General features: G+C 41.1%; 1 protein-coding gene across 1 annotated transcript in view; it reads right to left on the minus strand.

Annotated features, from left to right (window-relative positions):
* Positions 1-15,584: 15,584 nt before the first annotated feature.
* OSCP1 (organic solute carrier partner 1) overlaps positions 15,585-25,318 on the minus strand; it is a 50,994-nt gene continuing 41,260 nt past the window's right edge. Inside the window, exons 7-10 of the mRNA XM_073615628.1 lie at positions 22,170-22,239; positions 18,532-18,671; positions 17,766-17,829; positions 15,585-16,591 (exon numbers count right to left, since the gene is read on the minus strand). Coding sequence (XP_073471729.1) covers positions 16,475-16,591; positions 17,766-17,829; positions 18,532-18,671; positions 22,170-22,239 — 391 coding nt within the window. The 3' untranslated portion in view covers positions 15,585-16,474. The remainder of the gene's footprint in view (positions 16,592-17,765; positions 17,830-18,531; positions 18,672-22,169; positions 22,240-25,318) is intronic.

The following is a 25,318-nucleotide window of genomic DNA, read 5'->3' on the forward strand; positions in this document are numbered from 1 at the left end:
CGCCTCTTTGTAACATCTTCCATGAGCTCCTGAACCTCTCCTTTTCCCCTCATGTTTGTTTAGAACAAGCAATGCACGTTAGGTGTGGTCAGGTGCACTGCTCTATGCACACTACACATCCCATATTTCAGTCCATGGCCCCTATGGCTATGTTTCTAAATAGAGTGGGACCAGAGAACGAAAGTAGCCACCCTCCTACAGGAAGTTGGATCACAAAAGAAAAAAAGGAATTTGAAGTTTTGCAATCCTGGAGTGGGGCTTTAAAGAAGAGTGTTGTAAATAAAAACAAATGCAAGCAGGCAGGTTTTATATTGTAGAAGAGATAGGGCATGGCTGTTTTGTAATTAAAGCTTCTTACCTGCCTGCTTGCAAACTTTTTAAGACTGCACATTGAGTTGCACATGTGTACATTCTTAGTATGCCTTTGTGCAAAAGTTATGTTATCCTGGTCGGCCAATCATGATGGTCAAAGATGTCCAACCAAGAAGACGACTGGGTAAAGATGTTAGCTCCTAGCTAGGGAGCTTGCAATTGTTGCATCTCTGGAGGAGAGAGGAGCATCAACTTCTGGTACGTCTGGATGGTTATTGTTATAAAAGGGGACTGCACAGTCCTATAGAAGTGTATCGACATTATTCTTTATGGTTTATTGGTTTCATTTGCTTGTTATATTGCAAGACCCTGTAAAGCCTCATACACACGATCGGACTTTACGAAGGGAAATGTTCGATGACAGGCTGTTGTCGGTAAATCCGACCGTGTGTATGCTCCATCAGTCAATTGCTGTTCGACTTTCCGCGGACAAATGTTGGATAGCAGGTTTTTAAATTTTCTGCGGACAAATGTGTGTTGTCGGATTTTCCGATCATGTGTACACAAGTCCGTCGGACAAAAGTCCAAAGTACAGACACGCATGCTCGGAAGCAAGGACGAGCCAGAAGCGGTCGGTCTTGTAAACTAGCGTTCGTAATGGAGAATTAACATTCGTGATGTGGCAAATTATGAAAGCTCGAAATGCAGCGCACAATTCTCTTCTTCTTTAATAGGATAATAATGAAGCTGCTTTACTGGTGATACTGATAGAGTTATTGCAAACAAATTTTCAAAGGCTTTTTTTTTCTAGTGATATCAATAATAATATTATTATGCTTTTTTTTTTTTTTTGGGCAAGTTACAACACCATTATCCCGTAGTTTTTAAGATCAAAGATACAACTATGTTGGTGTCCCTTGTTAATATTACATTGTATTTTTTTAAATGCAACTGCCTACTCCCAAACTGTCATTTGAAGTAAAACACATAGCCAAGTATTATTCTACACATTTTTTTTATTGTGCATTAAAAAAAGAAAACAAATAAAATTAGACATGCTATCTGCCAATAGAACTTAACCAAAAAATGCATTCTATGCATCCAAAAATATACCAAATCAAATCATTATTCAACCAAAAAAATAATGCCAAAGCAATAACTCCAAGGCCAATAATACATAGCATGTTATCTCCTCTGATTCCGCAACATGGCTGGTTGACGAATGGCCGTTCAGAAACAAACTGAAAAGCGCAAAATGAAAAGTGCGAATCAACACTTACCAAACTTCAACTAATACGAAATTAGCAGAAGGAGCCCAAAGGGTGGCACTAAAGAACTGAAAAACAATGTAGTACGTTGCTACAGTCGTATTTGTTGGCCAATAATTGTGTGGCCATGTGTATGCAAGACAAGTTTGGACCAACGCCCTTCGGACAAAAGTCCACGGTTTTGTTGGCCAACAATCCGATCATGTGTACGAGGCTTAACTCTTTATCCCATATGCAGGCATTCAGTGAACCTGATAAATATATCTGTCATTTTTATGATCAGTTTAATCGGTAACTTAAAGTAGAACTATAGGCAATTTTTTTTTTCATTTTGGATAGAGTAAAGCCTTGTACATGCGATCAGATTTTCGGACGACCCTTCGTACGCTTTTTGTTGCATGCTAGTCTCATGTCGAAAGTGAAGAGGTTACTCGCAATACGAAAATTCTCATACGACAGAATACAACTTCAGAAGTGACGTAATGTGTTGAATAGTTTTGCATGTATTCTTTCGTTTCTGAGCATGTGTAGTCTTGCTCTTACGAATTTTTCAGACAAAAACCATACTAACTAAACGAAAATCGTATGTTGAGTTCACGTACAACAACATTTTTTTTAGTCTGCACATCCAGCTTTTGTTGGACGAAAAATCGGAATCGGCTCTCGAAAGTGCTATACTAATGCCCTGTAAACACGATCGGACATTGATCGGACATTCCGACAACAAAATCCATGAATTTTTTCCAACGGATGTTGGCTCAAACTTGTTTTGCATACACACGGTCACACAAAGTTGTCGGAATTTCCGATCGCCAAGAACGCGGTCACGTACACCACGTACGACCTGACTATAAAAGGGCAGTTCCGAACCAAGCGCGGCACCCTTTGGGCTTCTTTTACTAATCTCGTGTTAGTAAAAGTTTGGTGAGAGACAATTCACGCTTTTTCAGACTCATGGTTTTCAGATCGTTTTCTGCTGTTCAGTCTGTGCTTGTGGGTTTGTATCTGGTCTTCAGTGCGTGCAGTCAGTTCGTATTTGATTATTCAGTGCGTTCTTGTCCGCTCGTTGCTGTTTTTCAGGTCGCTCTTCACAGGCCTTGCTGTTCTTCAGTGTGTTCTGTTACTTCGTTCTGAGCAGCCAACCGTTTTCTAGCCATGTTGCGTATACGTTCTCCTCGTAGAGTTCGTGCTGTGCGGGGGCTTGGTGTTGGGGTCCTTACCTTGACACAAGTCCAGTCCATGAACAGGGTGGGGAGGAGTGCATGGACCAAGAATTGGTTGCTCCAGCGTGACCAGTTCTGTCATATGCCTTTGCTCCGTGAGATCCGTGAGAATAATCCTGATGATTTCAGGAACTTTCTCTGGATGACGGACCCCGTATTTCACCGTTTGTTGGCTTTGCTGACCCCCTATATCAGCAGGCAGGATACCTGCATGAGGCAAGCCATCACTCCGGAGCAGAGGCTAGTCGCCACCCTGCGGTACTTGGCGACGGGGAGAAGCCTGCAGGACCTTAAGTTCTCGACAGGCATCTCCCCCCAGGCTCTGGGGATCATTATCCCGGAGACCTGTTCTGCCATCATCCAGGTCCTGCAGAAGGAGTATGTTAAGGTAAGATTTATCCTTTAACATCACATTTTATTGTATTGAATGTTTGATAATATATTGTATTTCTTTCCTCATTCCCTAATTACCATGATTGTAATATGCTGTGAATGTCCCCTTTGTCCTCATGCATGCTGTTTTTTTTAACCAAATTTTTTTGTCCTTCATACATATTTGCCTTCACTTACCTCCTGGCCCTATATTCACCTCGTGTAGTCACTTAACAATGTATTTTGTCAGCTCCATAGTAGTGCTTTACCCCAAATACCCCCTAAAATGTGTAAACATGTGACTTGTGCTTTAAATTCTGGCAGAGTGCCAGAGGCTTTTTTTGGTGTCCCAAAATCATTTGGAACCCTCCCTCCCCCCAACTGCTAACTCAGCTGATAAGAATCCTCTATCTGCTGACTTTGCCAAACCCATACACACTATACCCACCTCTTTTGTGGTCAGATTGATGGATGAATTCCCCAAAGCATGTAGTGCAAGGGCCTACCTGAATACTTTCAAATGGTTATGTTAAAAGTTTTTGTATCCTATTATTATCTTGATAGGTAATAGCAGAATGTAAAAATGTGCTCATATTTGTACAGTGTGTATTTATCTCTTATTATTATGACACTTCTTACCTGTCCAGTGGGCTGCCAATAGTGTAAAGTAAGGAGGGGCTGGCCAAAGTAATACACGTTTTATATGCATTCATCTCTCAATGAAGTGGAGAGGGTTACCTGTCCAAAACATCTCCCCCCCCCCATAAAATTTTACAAATGGCCCATGAGGGAGGGGGGGATCTGATAGGTGGACCTTATACCTTGGTCTTTAAATACTCCCTAAAATAAATGTTATACTGATGTTGGCCAAGAATGTTTGTGTCTAATCTGCTTTCCCTGTTTGTGCAAAATGATTCATTTCTTTTTCTTGTTTGATTCCACAGTTTCCTTCCAACCCACAGGAATGGCAGACCACTTTGCCCAGCGGTGGGACTTTCCTAACTGCGGAGGGGCAATTGATGGGAAACACGTCCACATCGTCCCACCACCCAACTCGGGGTCATACTATTATAATTATAAGGGGTTCAATAGTATTGTGATGTTGGCAGTGGTGTCGGCTACTTATGAGTTCCTGTATGTGGACGTGGGGAAGAATGGCCGGATGTCTGATGGTGGAGTCATCGCCCAGACGGAGTTCTGCAGGTGTCTCCAGAATGGCAGCTTGGACTTGCCACCTCCAGAAGACAGTGTGGAAGGACTCCCATTCGTCTTCATTGCTGTTTGCGCTGGGGGACCATCTTATGCGGCCATTCCCGATGAGGACCCTCACCCTGGACCAGAGGGTTTTTAATTACCAGCTGGCCAGAGCCAGAAGAGTGGTGGAGAACACGTTTGGAATCATGGCCAGCCGGTTCTGCCTATTTCTTACACCCATACACATAGTATAAACTGAATCATAGCATCCTGGCGTGCTGTGTTCTACACAACTTTTTAAGGCGAAATTCTGCCAACTATGCTGCCTCAGTTGGGCCTGAGGCCAGAATTCAAGTAAATGAACCAACCCTGACAGCGCTTGAAAGTGGCCGTCCTGGCTTGCCCCCCCGAGTGCCCGCGAGGTCCGTCTTAGATACCTTGATTACTTTGCGGGTAGGGGGGCCATCAATATGCCAGACAATGTCTGATACATTTTTCAAATAAAAAAGAATTTTAACTACTAAAATCTTTGCTGACATTTACTGCTTGTGTTTCTTCTAGCTGACCCTGACAGAAATTTGGGGAGTCCTGAAAATGGCGTGATTGTGTAACCTTAAAAAGCACTGTTGGGTGTTATTTACTAAAGGAAAATACACTTTGCACTACAAATGCACTTGAGCCTGCACTGAAACTGCACTTGTAGTGCAAAGTGGATTTGCACTTAGGAAATAACCCCCGTTGTCACTGAAAACACCAATTTTACCTTAACAAAATTTTAGGAGCATTGAAACAATAATCCACACATTCTTGAGTATCAATCTTTTTAATACCAGCACAATCACTTGCATTTCTAAAAGGTTTTTAAAACAAACCAACATGTTTGTTGTATAACAATTTTTTGGGTCACATTAATAAAAGTAGAAATGTCCATTTAAGGTAAAACAGGCATGTTTCAAACAAACAAGAAATACACAAATCTGGAACTTACAAAGTTCAACTTTTGTAGAAATTGAAGGCAATCTCAGACATGAGTATTTAGGAACTGTGTTTGATATTGCGTTCAGATGGGGTGAAGTCACCCCTGGAAAAGCCAAATTTTGAAGATGCACACAAATTGCCGAATGTCAACATGTGCTAGCTGCCATCACGGGGGATCAAGGGACGTGTTTTGTGGGTGCAACCCCTTCCTCACAGCTACTTTATTATTGAGGAAGGGGTTGTACCCACAAAACGCCTGCATTGATCTCCCATGATGGAAGATAACACGCACTGTGTGCATCTTCATAATTTGGCTTTTCTATAAAATGGCAAAAAATGAAAAACATTTTAAAATTACAAAGACCACAAAAAAGGAAGGGATTTGGAGGGGTTTTAAACTCTCCCTAAAACATCAATGATGTTCTTCATTTTGTTTTGAACATCACTGATGTTTTTCTGGATGTTTTCCAAGTCTCTATTACACCCCATGATCTCCCCAATCAGGATCTGGGCACTGGTGAAATGACCTGGATCCACAACATCACGATCACCTAAAAATAGAGAAACAAAAACACACCATGTATTATAAATATGCCGGCATCCATCTCTTACCTGAGCCTGTGGTCGCAGACACTCACCTGTTGTGGTGACTATTTCTACCACGTCTCCTTCCTCCTCCTCCTCTGCTTGGCTTTGGGGGATTTCACCTTCCTCATAAGGTGGGGGGGTCTGTGATCTCCTCGGATGAGTGTTGTCCTCCGAATCTTTTCTCCCCTATGTAAAAAAAAATTAGGTATACTTAGCACACAGGTATTTGATGGCAGAAATAGGAATATGAAACATTGCTTGGAAGTGGGGTACAATTGTCTATTTTGGCAGAGTTCCAAGATGAAGAAATATTGTTTTCCTTTGTCAAGCTTGAATACTTACCTGTTTTGTACAAGCTTCACAGATGGAGACACCCCTATAGTATACACTGGAGCACCTGTGTGGGCCCCCTAATAAAAAGGGTGTTCTTGTGTCCGACACTAGTGCTCCAGCGTCCAGATGTGTAAACTGCTGCTGAGTGTCCTCTCCTTACACAGAATCTAGTTTGCATTACATTCTAGTTACAAACCCATCTAGAGTCAAAAATTATTTTAAAAGAAGTAGGCTAGAAAAAATGTATTCAAATGTATATGGCCAAAACAATGGTGTTTTAGAGGCCCAACGAACAATGTTTCATACGAACGAACAATGTGCCCATGAACATGAAAGTTGCCATTTTAAACTGTACAACAGTATAAAGAAAAGCACATGGAGCAGCACGAACATAATAAAAATCAAGAATAGGAACACAGCACAACTACTTTTTGCAGCCCTCTCCTGATCCTTCTGTACTGCTCGTGCTCCCTTAATTTGAGGTCCGACCACCGCTTCCTGAGTTGATCCTTGGATCGCCGTACCCCGAAATTCTTCTGAAGACTTTTGACCACTTTCGCCATGATCTTGGCCTTTCTGACATTGGGGTTGGGGTAAGGTCCATACTTCCCCTCATAGTCGGCCCTCTTCAGGATGTCGACCATCTCCAACATCTCCCCAAAGGACATATTTGAGGCCTTAAATCGTCTCTTCCGGGATCGGGACGTTTCAGGCTCCGGGTTTTCCTCCTCTTCCTCCTCGTTGGTGTAATTATCAGACACCTGCTGTGTCTCCGCCATGTGCTCTTCCCCCACTGCGAACGAGAAGGGGTGGGGAATAGACTAGAAAGAACGTCAGGGGCGGACAGAGTTTCACGCATGCGCAGTGTATATAAAGCGCAACACGCGTGCGTAATACGTACGATCTGTGAGCGGGGTAAGGAGTATCGGAGGCGTCAATCGTGAGAATGAAGGTAAGATTTAAATTTTGGCTTATACTGCTTCTAGATTGAGGCCTGTATTTAGACAGGTTTATAAGATATTAGGCTGACATTCGGGTTTGTCTGGTGTTGTGTCTTGCAGTGAAAATGGATCTAGTCAATGATCAGGACTTTATGCCAATCTTCATAGATATGTTCAGGGAGCTTCCCTGTCTGTGGCAGGTAAACCACCCTGATTATAAGAACCAAACAAAAAGGAAGGCAGAGCTGGATAATTTGCTGCAATTTGTGAAGCCGGTGATCCCCACGGCAGACATCACCTATTTGAAGATCCTAATTGGTGGCATGAGGAGCACTTATCTAAGGGAGCACAAGAAGGTCCAGGATTCCCAGAGATCAGGAGCTGCAGATGACATTTATGTCCCCAGGCTGTGGTACTATGACAGGCTGCATTTTCTGGCAGGTCAGACTGAACCCAGGCCAGCACTCTCCACTCTTCCTTCCACGCTTCCTTCCCCCCCAGCTGAGGCTTCTGATGCCCAACCTGGGCCTTCCAGGCAGCAACATGTGGAGGAGCCCAGCTTGAGCCAGGTATAGCATTCTTCTAAATATTTCTGGTTGTCCAATCAATGATGTTAAATATATGTTAGTTTGGAGTACTAATTTATGATTGTGATTGATGAACCTAAAACTAAAACCATGTCCCTTTTTCATACACAGGGAAGTCTCAGCCAGGAGGTGGCCGGGCCAAGCAGGCTGTCCAATACCCAGGTCCCTCCCCTCCGCCTTCAAAGAAAAAGTGGCAGGAAGAGGAATAACCTGGAGGAGGCTGCAATAGGCCTATTTTGGAAGGCTACTGAGGCCCTCAGAACACCCCACAGTGTGGAAGATGATTTTGCAGAGCTAACTGCCTGCAAAATGATGCAGATGGAGGAGGGCCAACGACTCTTATGTGAGTTTGTAATTTTGGAAGCTCTAAATAAGGGGTTGAGGGGCCAACTCAAATGTGAAAGTCACATTTGTCAGCTCACCAATGGTCCTCCTCCTCCTGCCACAACTCCACCACCACAGCCATAGCCGGGAAGGAAGCGTTTAAGGAAGACCAGGCAGTGATGGCCTGGGTTTAGTCTGGTCTGGCAAAAGATGCAGGCTCTTGTATGACCACAGCCTAGGAACATACATGTCATCTGCTGCTGTTCATGATCTCTTGGACTTCTGGACCAGACTGCACTCCCTTAGATATGGACTCCTCAGGCCACCAATTTTGCTGTAAAAGAATTGATGTCTGCCCTAGGGGGTCAAAGGCTTTGCCAATTTCTGCTGTTTATCCAGCGTTGCCTCCCTCTTTGTTTGGTTCTGAGCCCTTAATAAAGGAATTTTTGTTTCAATTATACTCGCCTATATGTGTTTTCCTTCAAAAAGGACAGTTTGTTTGTGTAGGAGGCAGGTACATTTCAAAAATACAATGTGAAATTAACAAGGGACACCAACACCAAGCAATCTCCTTGTGATTAAATAATACAAGATAATAATGGTGTTGTGGTAACTTGACACACAAAACACACCCAAAAATATTCTGGAGTAAAAAAACAAAAAACAAAAACACGATCAGGCTTAAAAAAAAATACAAACACCAAAAAAAAAAAAAAAAAACATATCTTTTTTGACAGATGTGACAAATCAAAATATATTGATGAAATCATGATAAATAATAAAGAAAGACGTTTGTGAGAAGTCTGTGTGAATATCAGCAGCAAAACTACTTCATTCTTCTAGCATTATAAAGAAGAAGAGAGTGCGCTGCATTAAACAATTTTAAACATTGCAGCCTGACGAAAGTGTTATATCCATTCCGAACGCTAATTTTACCAGACCAAGCTGTTCCGTCTCGGAATTTCTTTTGACCATGCGTGGCACTTTGTGCGTCGGAATTGTCCACACACGGTCGGAATTGACGTAAATCGGATTTTGTTGTCGGAAAATTTTATAGCCTGCTCTCAAACGTTGTGTGTCGGAAAATCCGATGGAAAATGTCCGATTGAGCCCACACACGGTCAGAATTTCCAACACGCTCCGATCGCACATTTTCCGTCGGAAAATCCGACCGTGTGTACGGGCATAACAATCAGAAAATCTGCAGATCTGTGCCCAAAACAGGAAGCGAGAGGAAATCCTTCCAAATTGAAGGAATTTCTTGGGGATTCCCAGGTCACAATAACTAGTGTCCCCATTGGAAGATTTCCCCTCTATTACTTTTCTGGGGACAACCCAAAATGTGGGATTTTCTTTTACTTTCACTTTTAATGATAACAGTAAAGAGGACAAAAAGAGAGGGTGAACCTTCCTAACGAGGGCACAGACAGCAATAATAACTGACAGGCATTCTAATTCATATTGAAAACTTTAAAAATGTTTTGCCTTTAGTTATACTTTAAAGTGTTACTAAACCCTGGAGCCTACATTCACTATATCTGGTCTCCCACAGTACACAGAACATGGAAATGTAATTATTTTAGTAAATAAAAAACTGCTAAATACCTTTTCTCATCAGCAGTATATAGTGTATATTGTGACTTCTATCAGTTCCTGATAAAAGCTTGTAGGAGGAGTTTTCGTACTGCACTGAGCTGTCCTATCAGAATCCAGGACCCCTGACCATCTGTCTGGACAGTGCTGATTGCATGTGATCAGCACAGAGCCAATCTCCCAAGGAAAAAAAAAATCTCTCTAGCAATACACACCAAAGTGAGCATGTGCAGCCCGACTTCAAAGGTTCTATACTATCCAGACATTTTCTGGAGTTAGTGGAAGAAGAGAATGATCTGTGCATACAGGGTCAAGCAGCCTTTTTACACAGTGCAGAGGATTAACTCCTTAAGTTCCACAGTGAGTATAACAAGCATGCTTTACTGCATATACAGACCGATTTTACGGTTGTGGGTTTAGTAACACTTTAAGGGATTTAGTAGGATTGTGACCTGGTAATGTTGCAAAGGTTCCATCAAATAAATTAGCCATACGTCTCAGTGGGTAACATGGACATCAGTAAAAGTACTAATATGCACCAGAATATGGGTGAGGTCACCGATCTCTCCAGTAGCAGTGGTCAGCTACAGCATCATGCATGAATATAAAACTCTCAACCACCAAACGCTAAAAGATTTTTTTTTTTTTCTCTCGAAAATTCTCATTTTAAGAGAGTGTTCTTTCAATTTTTCTAAATTGCTAGTGGGGTCAAACTGATGTTTATTTTATACCGCAGTGACAGGAAAACTCAGAGCAGGGCAGGTTGGAAAACTAACACATTTCTAACAGTGTATGTAGTTTGCCTTTGGCAAAGTCCATTCATTCTAAAATCAAAAGTTAAAAAAGGAAGTAGTTTTGAACAAAATTTTTTATTGAAGTACTGTTTTACATTTTTGTAGGAACATTAATTCGGAATTCTACTAGCGTATGGCCAGCTCAAGCCCCCCTCATCCCAAAGCATGACATATAATAATGGGCAATGCCTATGCAAAATTAATAGAGAGGTCTGGTAAGTGAATTTGATTGCACTGTGAACAAAATAGGGATAAGAGAAAGACCCGTTTGCTGGTCTACCATTTAATGGAAAAGGTTGCACTTCTTGTGATGCTGGTTAGAAATAAATGAATTATTTGAAAATGCTTATCAAAATCTATCAATATACTTTACACATATATAACATTACTGTATGTCCTGCTGACCAAAGGCCAGACAAGGGCTGGAAAGGTGAAGTAAAACACGGTTATACCTACCTAAGCTATGAACACAATGGCGTTTGGTATACTTCATTAAACACAAGATTCCAAATTTAGCTGCACAGAGCATATTTCTACTGAAATTATGTATATAATGCAAGATGCACAGATATACAGTATGAGATAATGTACAGGATCAACCAGGCAGGGCTTTTTTTTTTTTTTTGCATACCACTTTCCTCATGGCTCTATATATTTTATTCAAAGCTGGTTACCTCCTAGTAAACTAGTTCAAAACCTTCTCCGCTTCAAAATCTATCAAAATGATATTTCAGCAATGAGGCAAAGTACTTACGATGTGACATGTAATAAGTGGATGATCTCCCAGGCTGCTTGCAACCTGCATAGGAGATCCTTCACTTATTACATGCCACATTGTAAGTACCTTATTTTGCCCCCTTTTCTTCTATGATGACAGTTGGGATACCAGTATGGCAGTTCTGTGCATTATGACAATGTTCCCAACAGTGGTTTAAGGCTTATGGCGTTCTGAGTGGACATCTTGGCCTAGCAAGATAGCATACTATGCAAGTTTTTTACTGTAACTATAAAAAGTCTTTGATTGTGAAGTGTAGAAAATAATCATGTAACAATTCTGAATTCTTAAAGTGGTTATTTATGTTGCAGAGTGGTACTATATATATCCCTGAGGAAGACATAAATTGACCTATTCGAAACAGGTTTGATAACTCCAGCCTACAAACTAGCTATTATTCAAAGCTACAGTATAGGACTATATGGTTTGAAAAGCAAATAGCTGGGAATACCACTTTGTATTATGCAATTGTATACATGTTATATAGGTTATCTAAAGCTCATTGACTCTCATACTCAAGTATGGTTGAAAAAAGAATACCAAATAACGTTTTTATGAGATGAGATTCTTTTTTTTTTTTTAATATGGAAAAATAAAGAATGCAAAGTTTTAATAGTGATTTTGTCTGTACTGATTGCCCTTAAAGTCCCAACAATACGAGGAAGTTTGCAATGTGGTATCTAATTTAGGGATGCTGGCAATCACACCCTCAGTCATACAAAAAAAAAAAAAAAGGCTGTACAGTGACAGGTTGACATTATGCTTAATAAAATGGCTACACATCGATCATCAAATTCAGCTAAAGTAAGCAAGGATTCCCACGACTGGCTGAGAGTGCAGTCCACCCCTCTCCCACTCTGCTGCAGTGCTGAAGATTACAGGAGGCTGATATTTACATAAAGCCAGTTGTATGTAAAAATGCATTGAGTGATATATATATATATATATATATATATATATACACACATACACACACACACACACACACACACACATACATATATCTCACACAGTCAGGTCCATAAATATTGGGACATCGACACAATTCTAATCTTTTTGGCGCTATACACCACCACAATGGATTTGTAATGAAACAAACAAGATGTGCTTTAACTGCAGACTTTTAGCTTTAATTTGAGGGTATTTACATCCAAATCAGGTGAAAGGTGTAGGAATTACAACAGTTTGTATATGTGCCTCCCACTTTTTAAAGGGACTAAAAGTAATGGGACAAATTAACAATCATCCATCAAACTTTCACTTTTTAATACTTGGTTGCAAATCCTTTGCAGTCAATTACAACCTGAAGTCTGGAACGCTTAGACATCACCAAACGCTGGGTTTCATCTCTGATGATGCACTGCCAGGCCTCTACTGCAACTGTCCTCAGTTCCTGCTTGTTCTTGGGGCATTTTCCCTTCAGTTTTGGTCTTCAGCAAGTGAAATGCATGCTCAATCAGATTCAGGTCAGGTTATTGACTTGGCCATTGCATAACATTCCACTTCTTTCCCTTTGGTTGCTTCCGGGTATGCTTTGGGTCATTGTCCATCTGCACTGTGAAGCTCTGTCCAATGAGTTCTGAAGCATTTTGCTGAATATGAGCAGATAATATTGCCCGAAACACTTCAGAATTCATCCTTCTGCTTTTGTCAGCAGTTACATCATCAATAAATACAAGAGAACCAGTTCCATTGGCAGCCATACATGCTCACGCCATGACACTACCACCACCATGCTTCACTGATGAGGTGGTATGCTTTGGATCAGGAGCAGTTTCTTTCCTTCTCCATACTCTTCTCTTCCCATCATTCTGGTACAAGTTGATCTTGGTCTCATCTGTCCATAGGATGTTGTTCCAGAACTGTAAAGGCTTTTTTAGATGTTGTTTGGCAAACTCTAATCTGGCCCTCCTGTTTTTGAGGCTGACCAATTGTTTACATCTTGCGGTGAACCCTCTGTATTCACTCTGGTGAAGTCTTCTCTTGATTGTTGACTTTGACACACATACACCTACCTCCTGGAGAGTGTTCTTGATCTGGCCAACTGTTGTGAATGGGGTTTTCTTCTCGAGGGAATGAATTCTTCAGTCATCCACCACAGTTTTCCCTGGTCTTCCGGGTCTTTTGGTGTTGCTGAGCTCACCGGTGCGTTCTTTTTTTTTTAAGGATGTTGTAAACAGTTGATTTGGCCACACCTAATGTTTTTGCTATCTCTCTGATGGGTTTGTTTTGTTTTTTAAGCGTAATGATGGCTTGCTTCACTGATAGTGACAACTCTTTGGATCTCATATTGAGAGTTGACAGCAACAGATTTCTAATGCAAATAACACACTTGAAATGAACTCTGGACCTTTTATCTGCACCTTGTAAATGGGATAATAAGGGAATAACACACCTGGCCATGGAACAGCTGAGCAGCCAATTGTCCCATTACTTTTGGTCCCTTAAAAAGTGTGAAGCATATATACAAACTGTTGTAATTCCTACACTGTTCACCTGATTTAGATGTAAATACCCTCAAATCAAAGTTGAAAGTCAGCAGTTAAAGCACATCTTGTTACTTTCATTTCAAATCCATTGTGGTGGTGTATAGAGCCAAAAAGATTAGAATTGTGTCGATGTCCCAATATTTATGGACCTGACTGTATATACATACATAACACACTTTTGATTTAATTAAAAACACTTAAATACTGTTTAGTAAATATCACAGTTATGTTTCATTTTAGATGCAGAATACCATGCCTCAGTTTTTTCATTTTTCCATCCTCTCCTATTACAAGTAATTGCATAAAAATCCCCAAGGTTGAATTATAGCAGTGGGAATCAGAGGTTCCTTACTGCAGTTGTTTGTGTAAATAATATTTCATCCAAGCCCTTGCTAACAGGTTACTTTGTTTTTTTGAAGATCAAGCTAGAGAGACTAGGGGCTCGGATATTTAAACTAACATAAGTTGGCTGTACTATGTTAGGCATTAATATCCATTTGCATGCTTATTGAAAATGTGTTTTTAGCCTCCTATTAAAAGATATTTCTTGTCCATTAAACTGTTGTATGCATGTTCAGTCAAACTCATGCCATGCTGGAAAACACATGACAATACTCAGGGATCCGACAATAAAAATACTAGATAGGATCTGAAATCATTCCGTCTGGAAAAACCCATCATTGTGATCATTGCTATGATTACCAGTTTGTCAAGGGAATAAGGTATATTTTCAGACTGTCTGCAGAACTTATATACATATGTATCTTGTACCCCAAATCCTTGGTAAAAGTGTATTTAAACCCAAAAATAAAAATGTAATATATTGTCACTTACCAGATCTTAGATGCAGCTTCATTAATATTTGTTCTATAGGTTTTTTTCTCTTATTCAGTTCATCTAGTATCACTATAAATAACACACACTTTCTGTCCCTGGTTGGCTACGGACACTCCTCCACTGTATCTATGGAGGAACTTATGGATATCACTCAGGCTGGACTTCAAACATGTCTACCCTTGTTGATCTTTATTGTATGGGGGGGGTGTTGAGGAAACAGTTTACAGGAGGATAATACTGTTTGTATATTCCATTACGCTCACAGGAAGTGATGAAGATACTACAATTACTGCCAAGATGAACATGTATTTCTGTTTTTGACAAATGTTCTGAGCCTGAAAAATTAACACAAAACACAGCTATCCTTAGGCTGCATTCACATCCTAGCATTGTGTTTGAGTGTTTTGTACAGTGTTGTTGAGCTTTGGCATTCTTTTTTAAATTAGCCAATAGAGAAAAATATAATCTGTTTCATTATTTGTTGTAATGTGTTTCAGCTTTTTCATCCACTCTCATTTATTACGGTAATTTTTTATTATTTTAAGGGTTGGCTAAGCGTTAGGAGTTCATTTATTATAATTGTTATCTATTTAATTTTCTTATTATTTATTGTTTGGGTTTATTTATGTGATTAATATTATTTAAAGTGGAGGGGGCCACCCTAAAAAAAAAAAAAAAAAAAAAAAAAAAAAAAACACGACATCGCCCGCACCAGGGACAGGTAAGTTTGCTTATTAAAAGTCAGCAGCTACAGTGTATGTAGCTGCTGACTTAAAACTTTTTTTTTTTCAGTTGGCCCACCGCTTTAATCATTGCACTTGGGCAAAAAAACTGCTCAAAAATGTGTGACAAAACGAACGGGCTAAAATCGACCTGAAACGGTGAATGGAGACGCACCGCACTCCTGCTGTGAGCAGCTGCATGCTCTAGTGTGGACCCAGCCTTACTTTTATTTGAAATTTGAAAAGCACGATACTTATTTTAAAATCTTTAATAAAAGCCATAAAAATACAATTTACATGGAATAACTGGTACCAACGCAAAACAAAGGCATAATCATGTGTTTATGTGTCAGTCTTTTCCATATTGTTTGTCTGGCAGGAAAGAGAACAAATATATTTGGTCAGCACAGGAAGATGACAGAACGTAAAGGCAGAAATCTGGGTTCCTAACAGAATATGAAAAAAACGGCACATTTAGGTTAAAAAAAAAAGAAAAGAAAAGAAAAAAGGAGGAAGAAGACCCACTCAGTACTGTCTCACCAGCAGCCATCTCAGCTAATCCTAATTTTCATTCTTAACTCTTAACTCTGCATGAAATTCCCTTTTCAGTTTGATACTACTATTTTTGGCTGTCTGTGGTTAAGCATATACATTGCTGCCAAATAAGCAGAAAGCCTAGTAGAGTGACTATTATCTGTCAGAAAGACATCTTAAAAATGCTAAGTTGATGTTTCACACTTCAAAGCTTTAGAGGTACCTTAAAGATGACTGCCTAACCCACCCAACCCACAAATAAATAAGGTAGACATTCTCATAAGATGATGTGATGTGCATAACTTGACACAGATCTCTCTGAGAATCACAATAAAAAAAAAAGAAAAAAAGATGTCAAATGTCCAGAGAGAATATATTCATAGACATACATATATTCACACACATCAATATTACAAATGTTACAAATATAAAAGTGACCTGTCACTTTATTTTTATACAAGCTGCAGCGTTTGGCTTGTTGTCCGAATTATTACCATTACATGAAATAGAGCAGTTTCTGTTTTAACATGGTAAACAGTCACCATCCCAGTACTTGAGAAATATATATTATTAATATTGGACTAGACAGAAATAAAAAACGTTTTGGTCATCACAGTCCATCCATTAGCGCTAGAAGATCATCTCCTTTGCTGGTACTCTGTACCAATGTCTCCTCGGATCGAAACTCTCCCATAATGCGAGAAAGCGCTTTATTTCTTTCCAGGTCCTGGAAAAGCAAAATGGAAAAATTTGTTTAACATTGATATGACAACTATAAAAGCATTCTCTTAAAATTGACCTAAAATTCCTTGCTTACTGTGGCCATGCCATTACTTTTTTTATTCAAACCTCCTCTGGCACAGTTATAAAGTACTTTTGTGTGCTTTATAAATGTCATTTACTTAAGGCTCTAAAAGCAGCTGAGGTAAAGGACGGCTCTGGCGGGGAGACCCTGGGCTAAGGGGCAGCTCTGGCGGGGAGACCCTGGGCTAAAGGGGCAGCTCTGGCGGGGGGACCCTGGGCTAAGGGGCAGCTCTGGCGGGGGGACCCTGGGCTAAGGGGCAGCTCTGGCGGGGGGACCCTGGGCTAAGGGGCAGCTCTGGCGGGGGGACCCTGGGCTAAGGGGCAGCTCTGGCGGGGGGACCCTGGGCTAAGGGGCAGCTCTGGCGGGGGGACCCTGGGCTAAGGGGCAGCTCTGGCGGGGGGACCCTGGGCTAAGGGGCAGCTCTGGCGGGGGGACCCTGGGCTAAGGGGCAGCTCTGGCAGGGGGACCCTGGGCTAAGGGGGGGGGGGCCTTATTGTAATGAATTGGAAGAAAAATGTGAGATGGAGGAAGAACACATGCAAGGGCACCAGGTGTTCCACACTCCGCTCTGCATTTTTAAAATAAAACGTAAAATTTTGGCACAGTGTGGAGATATTCCAGTGATGGCCTGCGCTATACAAAGTGGGGGCACTGCGGTTCTTGATCAATAGGCTCCTTTGAACCATTAAATACTAATAGCGTAGCAGGACCAACCTCCCTTTTATTATAAAGTAGATGCACCACTTTGTTCAGGTAGAACCCTTTTGCCTAATCTGACCTGGAAATAACTACAAGAGAATGAATTAGTAAGAAAAGGTTTTCAATTTTGTCTTCTACAACCTAAGGCATTATGCAAAAAGTAGTTTGTCACATCGATAAGTTTTTCCAATCTGGGAAACTTAGTAATAAAAAAACATTTTTTACTGTTTTAATATTTGTTGAAATATTACTGGACAACTTAGAGAAAATATTCCTTACATTTACAAAACATGTAATTTGCTATAGTCCCTGTAGTTTTCTTTTGGGGAGACTGGAGAAACTTGGTTTACAAGAGGCAACACAGTTCAACAGCTCCACCAATTAACTCTTCACTTACTTCACTGGCTTCAATGTTGATCACTTTGTAAGAAAACTCCTCCGGTCTGGTCAGTGCTGCTTGCCTTTTTGCATGTCAAGAAAAAGATGTAACAGCTCAATAACAGTCACATGACCCTATTACACACACACACACACACACACACACACACACTAAAAAATAAATCCTAAAATCACAAAATATATATAACTGTGCATTTTGTATGCAGCATTACTTCAGTGTCAAGGTCTAGCCATTGTCTAGCACTTTTGCAATTTTTATTTATTTATTTTCTCAGTTTGTATGTCACTGCACTTATTTTTTTGTTACCTTTTTACTCAAGATTTTAGAACGTGGGTCTTTGGGCCTGCCCTGAAGTCTAAGGTGTGGATGTGTGGCCATCAAGTTCCTTCCTCCTCTGCCTTGGTGGTTCCCTTTTTGGCAGAGCCCCCCACCCATTGCTCGTTGGTGGTCTTCGGCTGATCACTAGAAGCGGTATCTGCAGGACCTTTTGGCTATGTGGACCTGAGTGTGCCTTCCCTGTCGGGAAACTTGCGCCCTGGGGGACCAGGAACTTGTCCTCCTCTTTGGGAGCGGACCATTTGACATACCCTAGTGCACTTATTTGTGCGCCTTCACATGCACTTTTTTAATTTATTTTGGCGTTATGTTTTTGCACACCGCACTGGAGTCTCAAAAAACCACAATATTCATGCCTGTTATGATGTCCTGAAAGTGTCTGCTCCTGATATTTCAAGACATTAAGAGGAATAAAGCTCCCACTTACTCCTCTTCTTCATCGTTGGTGAAAAGGTTTAAACGGAAGATGTGGTCAGCACTGGAGGGTTTCTTCAGCTCCATACCACCCATTAGCTGTGCCAGGAGGTTTAACTCTTCTTTCGCCAAAGGATTTGGTGCAACATTCTCCTATTAAAAAAACAAAAATACAACAGTTAGTCATAATATACAGAAGCCTTACTTTTCTGCTTGTGTCTATGAGAAAGCAATATGGCGAGACATCATTTTATCTGTGGAGGCTCTTAAATATTATTTCCTTTACTGCTGTAGCCTAAACTCAACTAAATAGTGTTTCCAGTGGATAGGTTGCCAGCTCCCATCAAAATAACTCTGGTACTGTGATTTTATCCTTTTGGAAAATTCTGAATAAAAAACAGATTCTGATAACTGAGCCCTAGCTCACACAAATGCGTTGCGGGAAACGTACAAGATTCGAGCATTACACTCCAAAGCAATCGCACAGCATCCGTGCGAGCTGATGTGGGTGTCAATGTTATCTTAACGACATGTCACAACACATCACAACACCCATGTGATGCGATTCAGATGCGGGGGGGGGCTAACGGGACAAAAGGATCCTGCACCTTTTTGGTGCTGATGCGATGCGATTTCAGCCATACAAAATGTGCGAACATCATGAGGCGTTAGCCATGCACCAGTGTGAACCTAGGCTCAGGAAAAATGTACAAACATTTAAAAAAAGCTTTGGCAATGCTCTACACCTTCCTGGTCTTAAAGTGGAACTAAATCTAAGTTTTTTAAAACTGCAAGCGGACAGCTTTTTATGGCAGAAGAGGCACGCTGTGTCTCTTCTGCAACAACACAAACGTATATGCCTGCTAGTAGTCTTCTATTGAATGCACACAGAGCTGTGCACATACAGCTCAGTATGCATCACTTGACTCCTGTGCACATGTGCAGAAAGATGTCATGACTAGGGTTGTCCCGATACCACTTTTTTAGGACCGAGTACAAGTACTGATACTTTTTTCAAGTACTCGCCGATACTGATTACCGATACTTTTTTTTTAATGTCATGTGACAGTGTTTTTTTTTTTTTTGTTTTTTTTGTTTTTTTTAACAGTGTTTTCTTTTTTTTTTTGGAGGGGGGGGGGGGGGAGGGGGTGAACGGTGTGTGTGTGTGTGTGTGTGTGTGTGTGTGTGTGTGTGTGTGTGTGTGTGTGTGTGTGTGTGTGTGTGTGTGTTTTTTTTTTTTACAATTTTTATTTTTTACAATAATATTTTTTTTTATTCTTTATATGTTTTTTTTTTTTTTTTTTTTTTTTAATTAGCCCTGTTGGGGGGCTTTGGTGAGATATCAGGGGTCTTAACAGACCTCTGATATCTCCCCCTTGAGACAGAGAAAGAGACAGAGGATAGAGATTCCCCAGTCCCTTTCTCTGCAGCCTCAGCTGCACTGAGAATGAATGGAGAGAAGACAGCGGCTCCTCTCCATTCATAAACTGACACATCGTAATCACAGGAGATTACAATGTATCAGTTATGTGAATGGACAGAGTCAGCTGACTCTATCCATACACACAGCGGAGAGAGACAGCAGAACGGAGGGGACAGAGAAGGAGAGAGGAACGGAGGGGACAGCGAAGAGACACAGGGAAGGAGAGAGGAACGGAGGGGACAGCGGAGAGACACAGGGAAGGAGAGAGGAACGGAGGGGACAGCGGAGAGACACAGGGAAGGAGAGGGGAACGGATTGGGACAGCGGAGAGACACAGCAGAACGGAGGGGACAGCGGAGAGACACAGGGAAGGAGAGAGGAACAGAGGGGAAAGCGGAGGGGGACAGAGGAACGGAGGGGCATGGAGGAGGATGCAGTGACAGTCAGCGGTGAGCGATCACCGCTGTATGTCACTAAAGCTGCTGAAAGCCGCTGGGGGAGAATCTTGTAACTCCCCCACGCGCCGATCACAGCTGACTTCCAGGTATCGGGGGAAGCATCGGGAGCATTTGCCCGAGTACAAGTACTTGGGCAAATGCTCGGTATCGGTGCCGATACCGATACTAGTATCGGTATCGGGACAACCCTAGTCATGACTCGTCGGCTAATCAGGAGGCCAGAAAAACAGGACGTGGGAGAAGATGACAGTGGCTGGTGTGGAATGTAACCGTTGCATCACTGTAAGGTTAAGGCGAGCATCCTGCGGGGCTTAGTTCCGCTTTAACAAAGTTTTAAAGTGGTTGTAAAGGCACAAGGTTTTTTATTTGAATACATTTTATGCATTAAGATAAAAAGCTTTCTGTGTGCAGCAGCCGCCCCAGCACCCCCTAATACCTACTTGAGCCCCATTTCTATTTCCACGAGTGCCTCGGCCATCTGTGACTCTACCTCCTGACTGGCTGAGACACAGCTGGCACCATTGACTTCTGTTGCTGCAAAGTCAGTTAGCCAATTATGAGAGCGAGGGGGCGGGGCCGAACCGGGGCTCCGTGTCTGAATGGACACATGGAGCTGCAGCTTGGCTTGAGTGCCCCCATAGCAAGCTGCTTCCTGTGGGGGCACACAACAGGAAGGAGGGGCCAGGAGCACCAAAAGAGAAGAGGAGGATCTGGTCTGGTCTGCTCTGTGCAAAACCACCGCACAGGGCAGGCAAGTATAATTTTTTTTTTTTTTTTTTTATATATATATAAAAATAACAAACGACTTTACAATCTCTTTAAGCCTAACCATACTGTTCAGCTACAGCACAGTGAAAATTGTGCAAAAGTGCCAGTTCAACCCTCTTTATCCTCAGCTGACAAAAGCAAAAACATTATTATAATATATATATATATATATATATATATATATATATATATATATATATATATATATATATATATATATATATATATACATATACATACATACACACACACACACACACACACATATACACACACACATTATTATTTAATAATGCGTTCCTGCACTGATTAGATGAATTTACCATAAATTCATCTAATTTTTGAGAGATCCTGATTGTAAGCGCCAGTTCACAAGAATGATTGTACAGGTTATTAATCCTTAAAATACCATGAGTGTCAGGCTGGTAATATGTGCTAGTTTTGGTGAGGGGTGTATTGAAAAAAGCAGGAAAACAATTTGTCACATCTGGTGATAAAAATTACAGATCATCATCATTGCACTTTATTATTATATAACCATTTTTATTAGTTAAAGTAGAACTAAAAAGGCATTTTAATTTGGATAGCGTAAGGGAGGGTTATTACCCCTATAAGGTTTATTTTTGCCATCTGTGCTCCATGCGGGAGATTTACCTTTACTTCCTGTCCCATAGCCAAACAGGAAGTGAGAGGAAATCCCTGCAAATTAAAGGAATCTCTTGGGGACCCCTAGGTCATCAGAATTAGTGTCCCCATTGGAAGATTTACCCTCTATTACTTTTCTGGGGACAACCCAATATGTGGGAAGAAGTTTTGCCCTTGGTTATACTTTAAAAAAAAAAAAAAATTACATACCTAAACTTTTCAAATGGTGCTCAAACAACTAATAATTTTTAGTAAATGGAGTCAAATTTAGTGGCTTGGTGAGGTTATTTCTTGATGTGTGCTCTTTCTCCAGCTGCCAAGGACAAGACTGAATTATAGTTTTATGGTTGGCCTTACCTTTGTGTGCGAGGCTGAACTTTTCAACGTCCCGGACATGTGAGTCTCCACAGAACGGCTTACACTGTACCTGTTAACATAGTCCACATTTAAGTAAACTCCTTTGATACATCTTCCTGCTGTATTGCTTCCATGACAATTTGAACATTTAATGGAGCTTCTTCAAATGCTTATTCTGCATAGTATAGGCTGAAATGTACTACTAAAAGTGCATCAAATGCTTTTCAGTGACTACAGAGCTCTCATGTTAGTGGTAACCTTTAAGCAGAAGCCGTGGCCAATCTTCCTTTAACAATTTTGCAGATATTGTTTCAAATTTTAAAAATATTGTTGCGCTACTATAAAGAAAAAAATAAATGAAAATAGGAATAGCAGCCAGCATCAACAGTGTAGTGACAATGTGAGAAAAACTATGTATAAAAATGCAGCGCTAAACACAAAAATGGGTATTAGCTACCACAATGCATATATGTGACAACCAAACTTTCAACGTGATGGTATAAAAACCATATGTGGGAAAAGGAAGGAGGGATAAACCTCAAAAGGGAAAAATTATAATTCATATTCACATAAAATGTCCATCAGTTTAAACGACATGTGTTCTTTGGTGTCAAAAAAAGAAGAATAAGTATCATAGGTGCAATGAAAATCGCAAAGGTGATCTTCCTGTACTAGGTATCCACAGATGAAAGTAGAAGGAGCAAATACGCTTACCGGAGAGGGTGGACACGTTTGCCGTATGGCTAGGTGTCATTCAGGCTTGTGGATCAGCTGATCCAGATAGGTGCTTGCGGAGAAGCGCATGCGGCAGATTCAACTGGTTCCTTTCTAACGACCATAGGCGACCTGGGGATTTCTGATGTTCAGGGTATAGATGTAGTCACCTTCCCGGCGAATGGATGGCCAGAAGGTGTAGCTTTCACTCGGCCAGCGTGGGGACATGCAAAAGGAGGAGAAGACTCCACATAGTGCTTGAATCCATAAGAACAGGTTTATTATAAACCAAAAAATATACAAAATCCGAACAGCAGCAGCGGTGGTTAAAAGTGATCACAATAGGGATAAAACAGCGTGGTACCAGAGGACAAATAGCTAATGGCAGCCCGACATGTTTCGGACAAGGGGTCCTTCTACTGGGACATATGTATGCCCCAGTAGAAGGACCCCTTGTCCGAAACATGTCGGGTGGAGTCTTCTCCTCCTTTTGCATTTCCCCACGCTGGCCGAGAAAGGAACCAGTTGAATCTGCCGCATACGCTTCTCCGCAAGCACCTATCTGGATCAGCTGATCCACAAGCCTGAATGACACCTGGCTAGCAAACGTGTCCACCCTCTCCGGTAAGCGTATTTGCTCCTTCTACTTTCATCTGTGGATACCTAGTACAGGAAGATCACCTTTGTGATTTACATTGCACCTATGATACTTATTCTTTTTTTGACACCGAAGAAAACGTTGTTTAAACTGATGGACATTTATGTGATTATGAATTATAAATTTTTCCCTTTGAGGTTTATCCCTCCTTCCTTTTCCCACATATGGTTTTTATACCATCACGTTGAAAGTTTGGTTGTCACATATATGCATTGTGGTAGCCAATACCCATTTTTGTGTTTAGCGCTGCATTTTTATACATATTCAAATGGTTTCAAATTTTACTGGATATTTAAAAACTGCAAACTAGTTAACAAATGATGCCCATTAAAGATTACAGCAATATAAGGAATGTTCTTTTGTGAAACCAAGGTAGCTTGTTTTTGTCAACTGCCTTGAATGAGCGTTTTGAAAGTTGCAATGAGGTTGGTGATGTGCATAATTGGTGAACATGACCTTTTGTTACCACCTTCCGGTCTACAGTTTTTGAACTCATACATTACATTTCATGTAAAGCAGCCCAAAGAATATTCAATTTTCTTTCCTTCCAGCACGAGTGGAAGGAAAGAAAATTGCTCGAAATCCCTCCCACAGCGCTATTGTGTTCTGCCAGCAGGAAGCGCGGGGAGCCTTTCTCACTGACAGAATTCAATCGCATGCAAAAAAAAAAAAAAAAAAAAAACTGACATGCTGGTTGTACTGAAGATGATCAAAGGATTGACTAAAGTACAACCAGCCTGCCCATAGATGGATCAAATTTGGGCTGGTCCCTGCCGAGATTCGATCCATATATGGCCGGCTTAATAATACTGTGCAACCCATAGATAGCTATCCTACATGATCAGACAGACAGTTTATTTAAACAGCAGCAGAAATTGGCCACGTTTAGCTTTTCTAGCCACAAAACAAACTATAGCCTCAGCATGGAAATCACAATCCCTTGCCTTACAGTCAAAACCTGCCTTTGTGTTTTTATGATTAACAAGATATCTAGCATTCTGACAGATGCTCATGACAAATGTCTTAAAATTTGGGCCCCTTGGGTTACTTATGAACTTACTTCCATGGATCCAGCTACACTCACAGTGCTTTAGCTACCCTTAAAGCTGAAGTTTATTTTCAAAAAATAAAATCAGCAGCCTTGTGCTGTTGGCTTTGCATGCATTCCTTTAAATCTTCTTCCTCCAATGGCCCCCTAAAACCCATCCACCATAAATCTTTCAGTGCAGTTGGGGTTATTAGAGCTGAGAGAGCTGTGAAAAGGCACTCATCAAAAAGTGCCCACCCTTTTCACCCACCTCCTCCATTCACAGAAGTCTTGTTATAGCTTCCAATAATGAAACATGATCTATGAATGGAGGGGGTGGACCTTACAATGCCAGTGTTCTATCAGAATATCGCTACCCATCAGAAAATGCAACGGAAGAGACATTGCAAACAAAATTGCTTATTGCGCATGCACTGTGTGTTCCAGCATGGCCGCCATGCGTTTCAATAGGTTTCCTAAAGTGACAGAACACGAAGGAAGCAGCTGACATCTTCTTACACCCAGGCAAGTCTTCAATTTCACTTATTTTAGCAGTTAACTCACCTTATATACTGAAATAGACTATTTCACCGCGACAGAGTCTATTTCAGTATATAATCGGTTTGCCGCTGAGCAGTGCGGGGTGTACCAAGATGGCTGTCGCCACCTTCTGCCCGCTTGCCTGGGTGTAAGATGTCCACTGTTGGCTTTGTGTTCTGTCAGATTAGGAAACCTATTGGAGCGCATAGC

The sequence above is a fragment of the Aquarana catesbeiana genome, linkage group LG02, assembly GCF_042186555.1.
Source record: "Aquarana catesbeiana isolate 2022-GZ linkage group LG02, ASM4218655v1, whole genome shotgun sequence".
Taxonomy (NCBI): domain Eukaryota; kingdom Metazoa; phylum Chordata; class Amphibia; order Anura; family Ranidae; genus Aquarana; species Aquarana catesbeiana.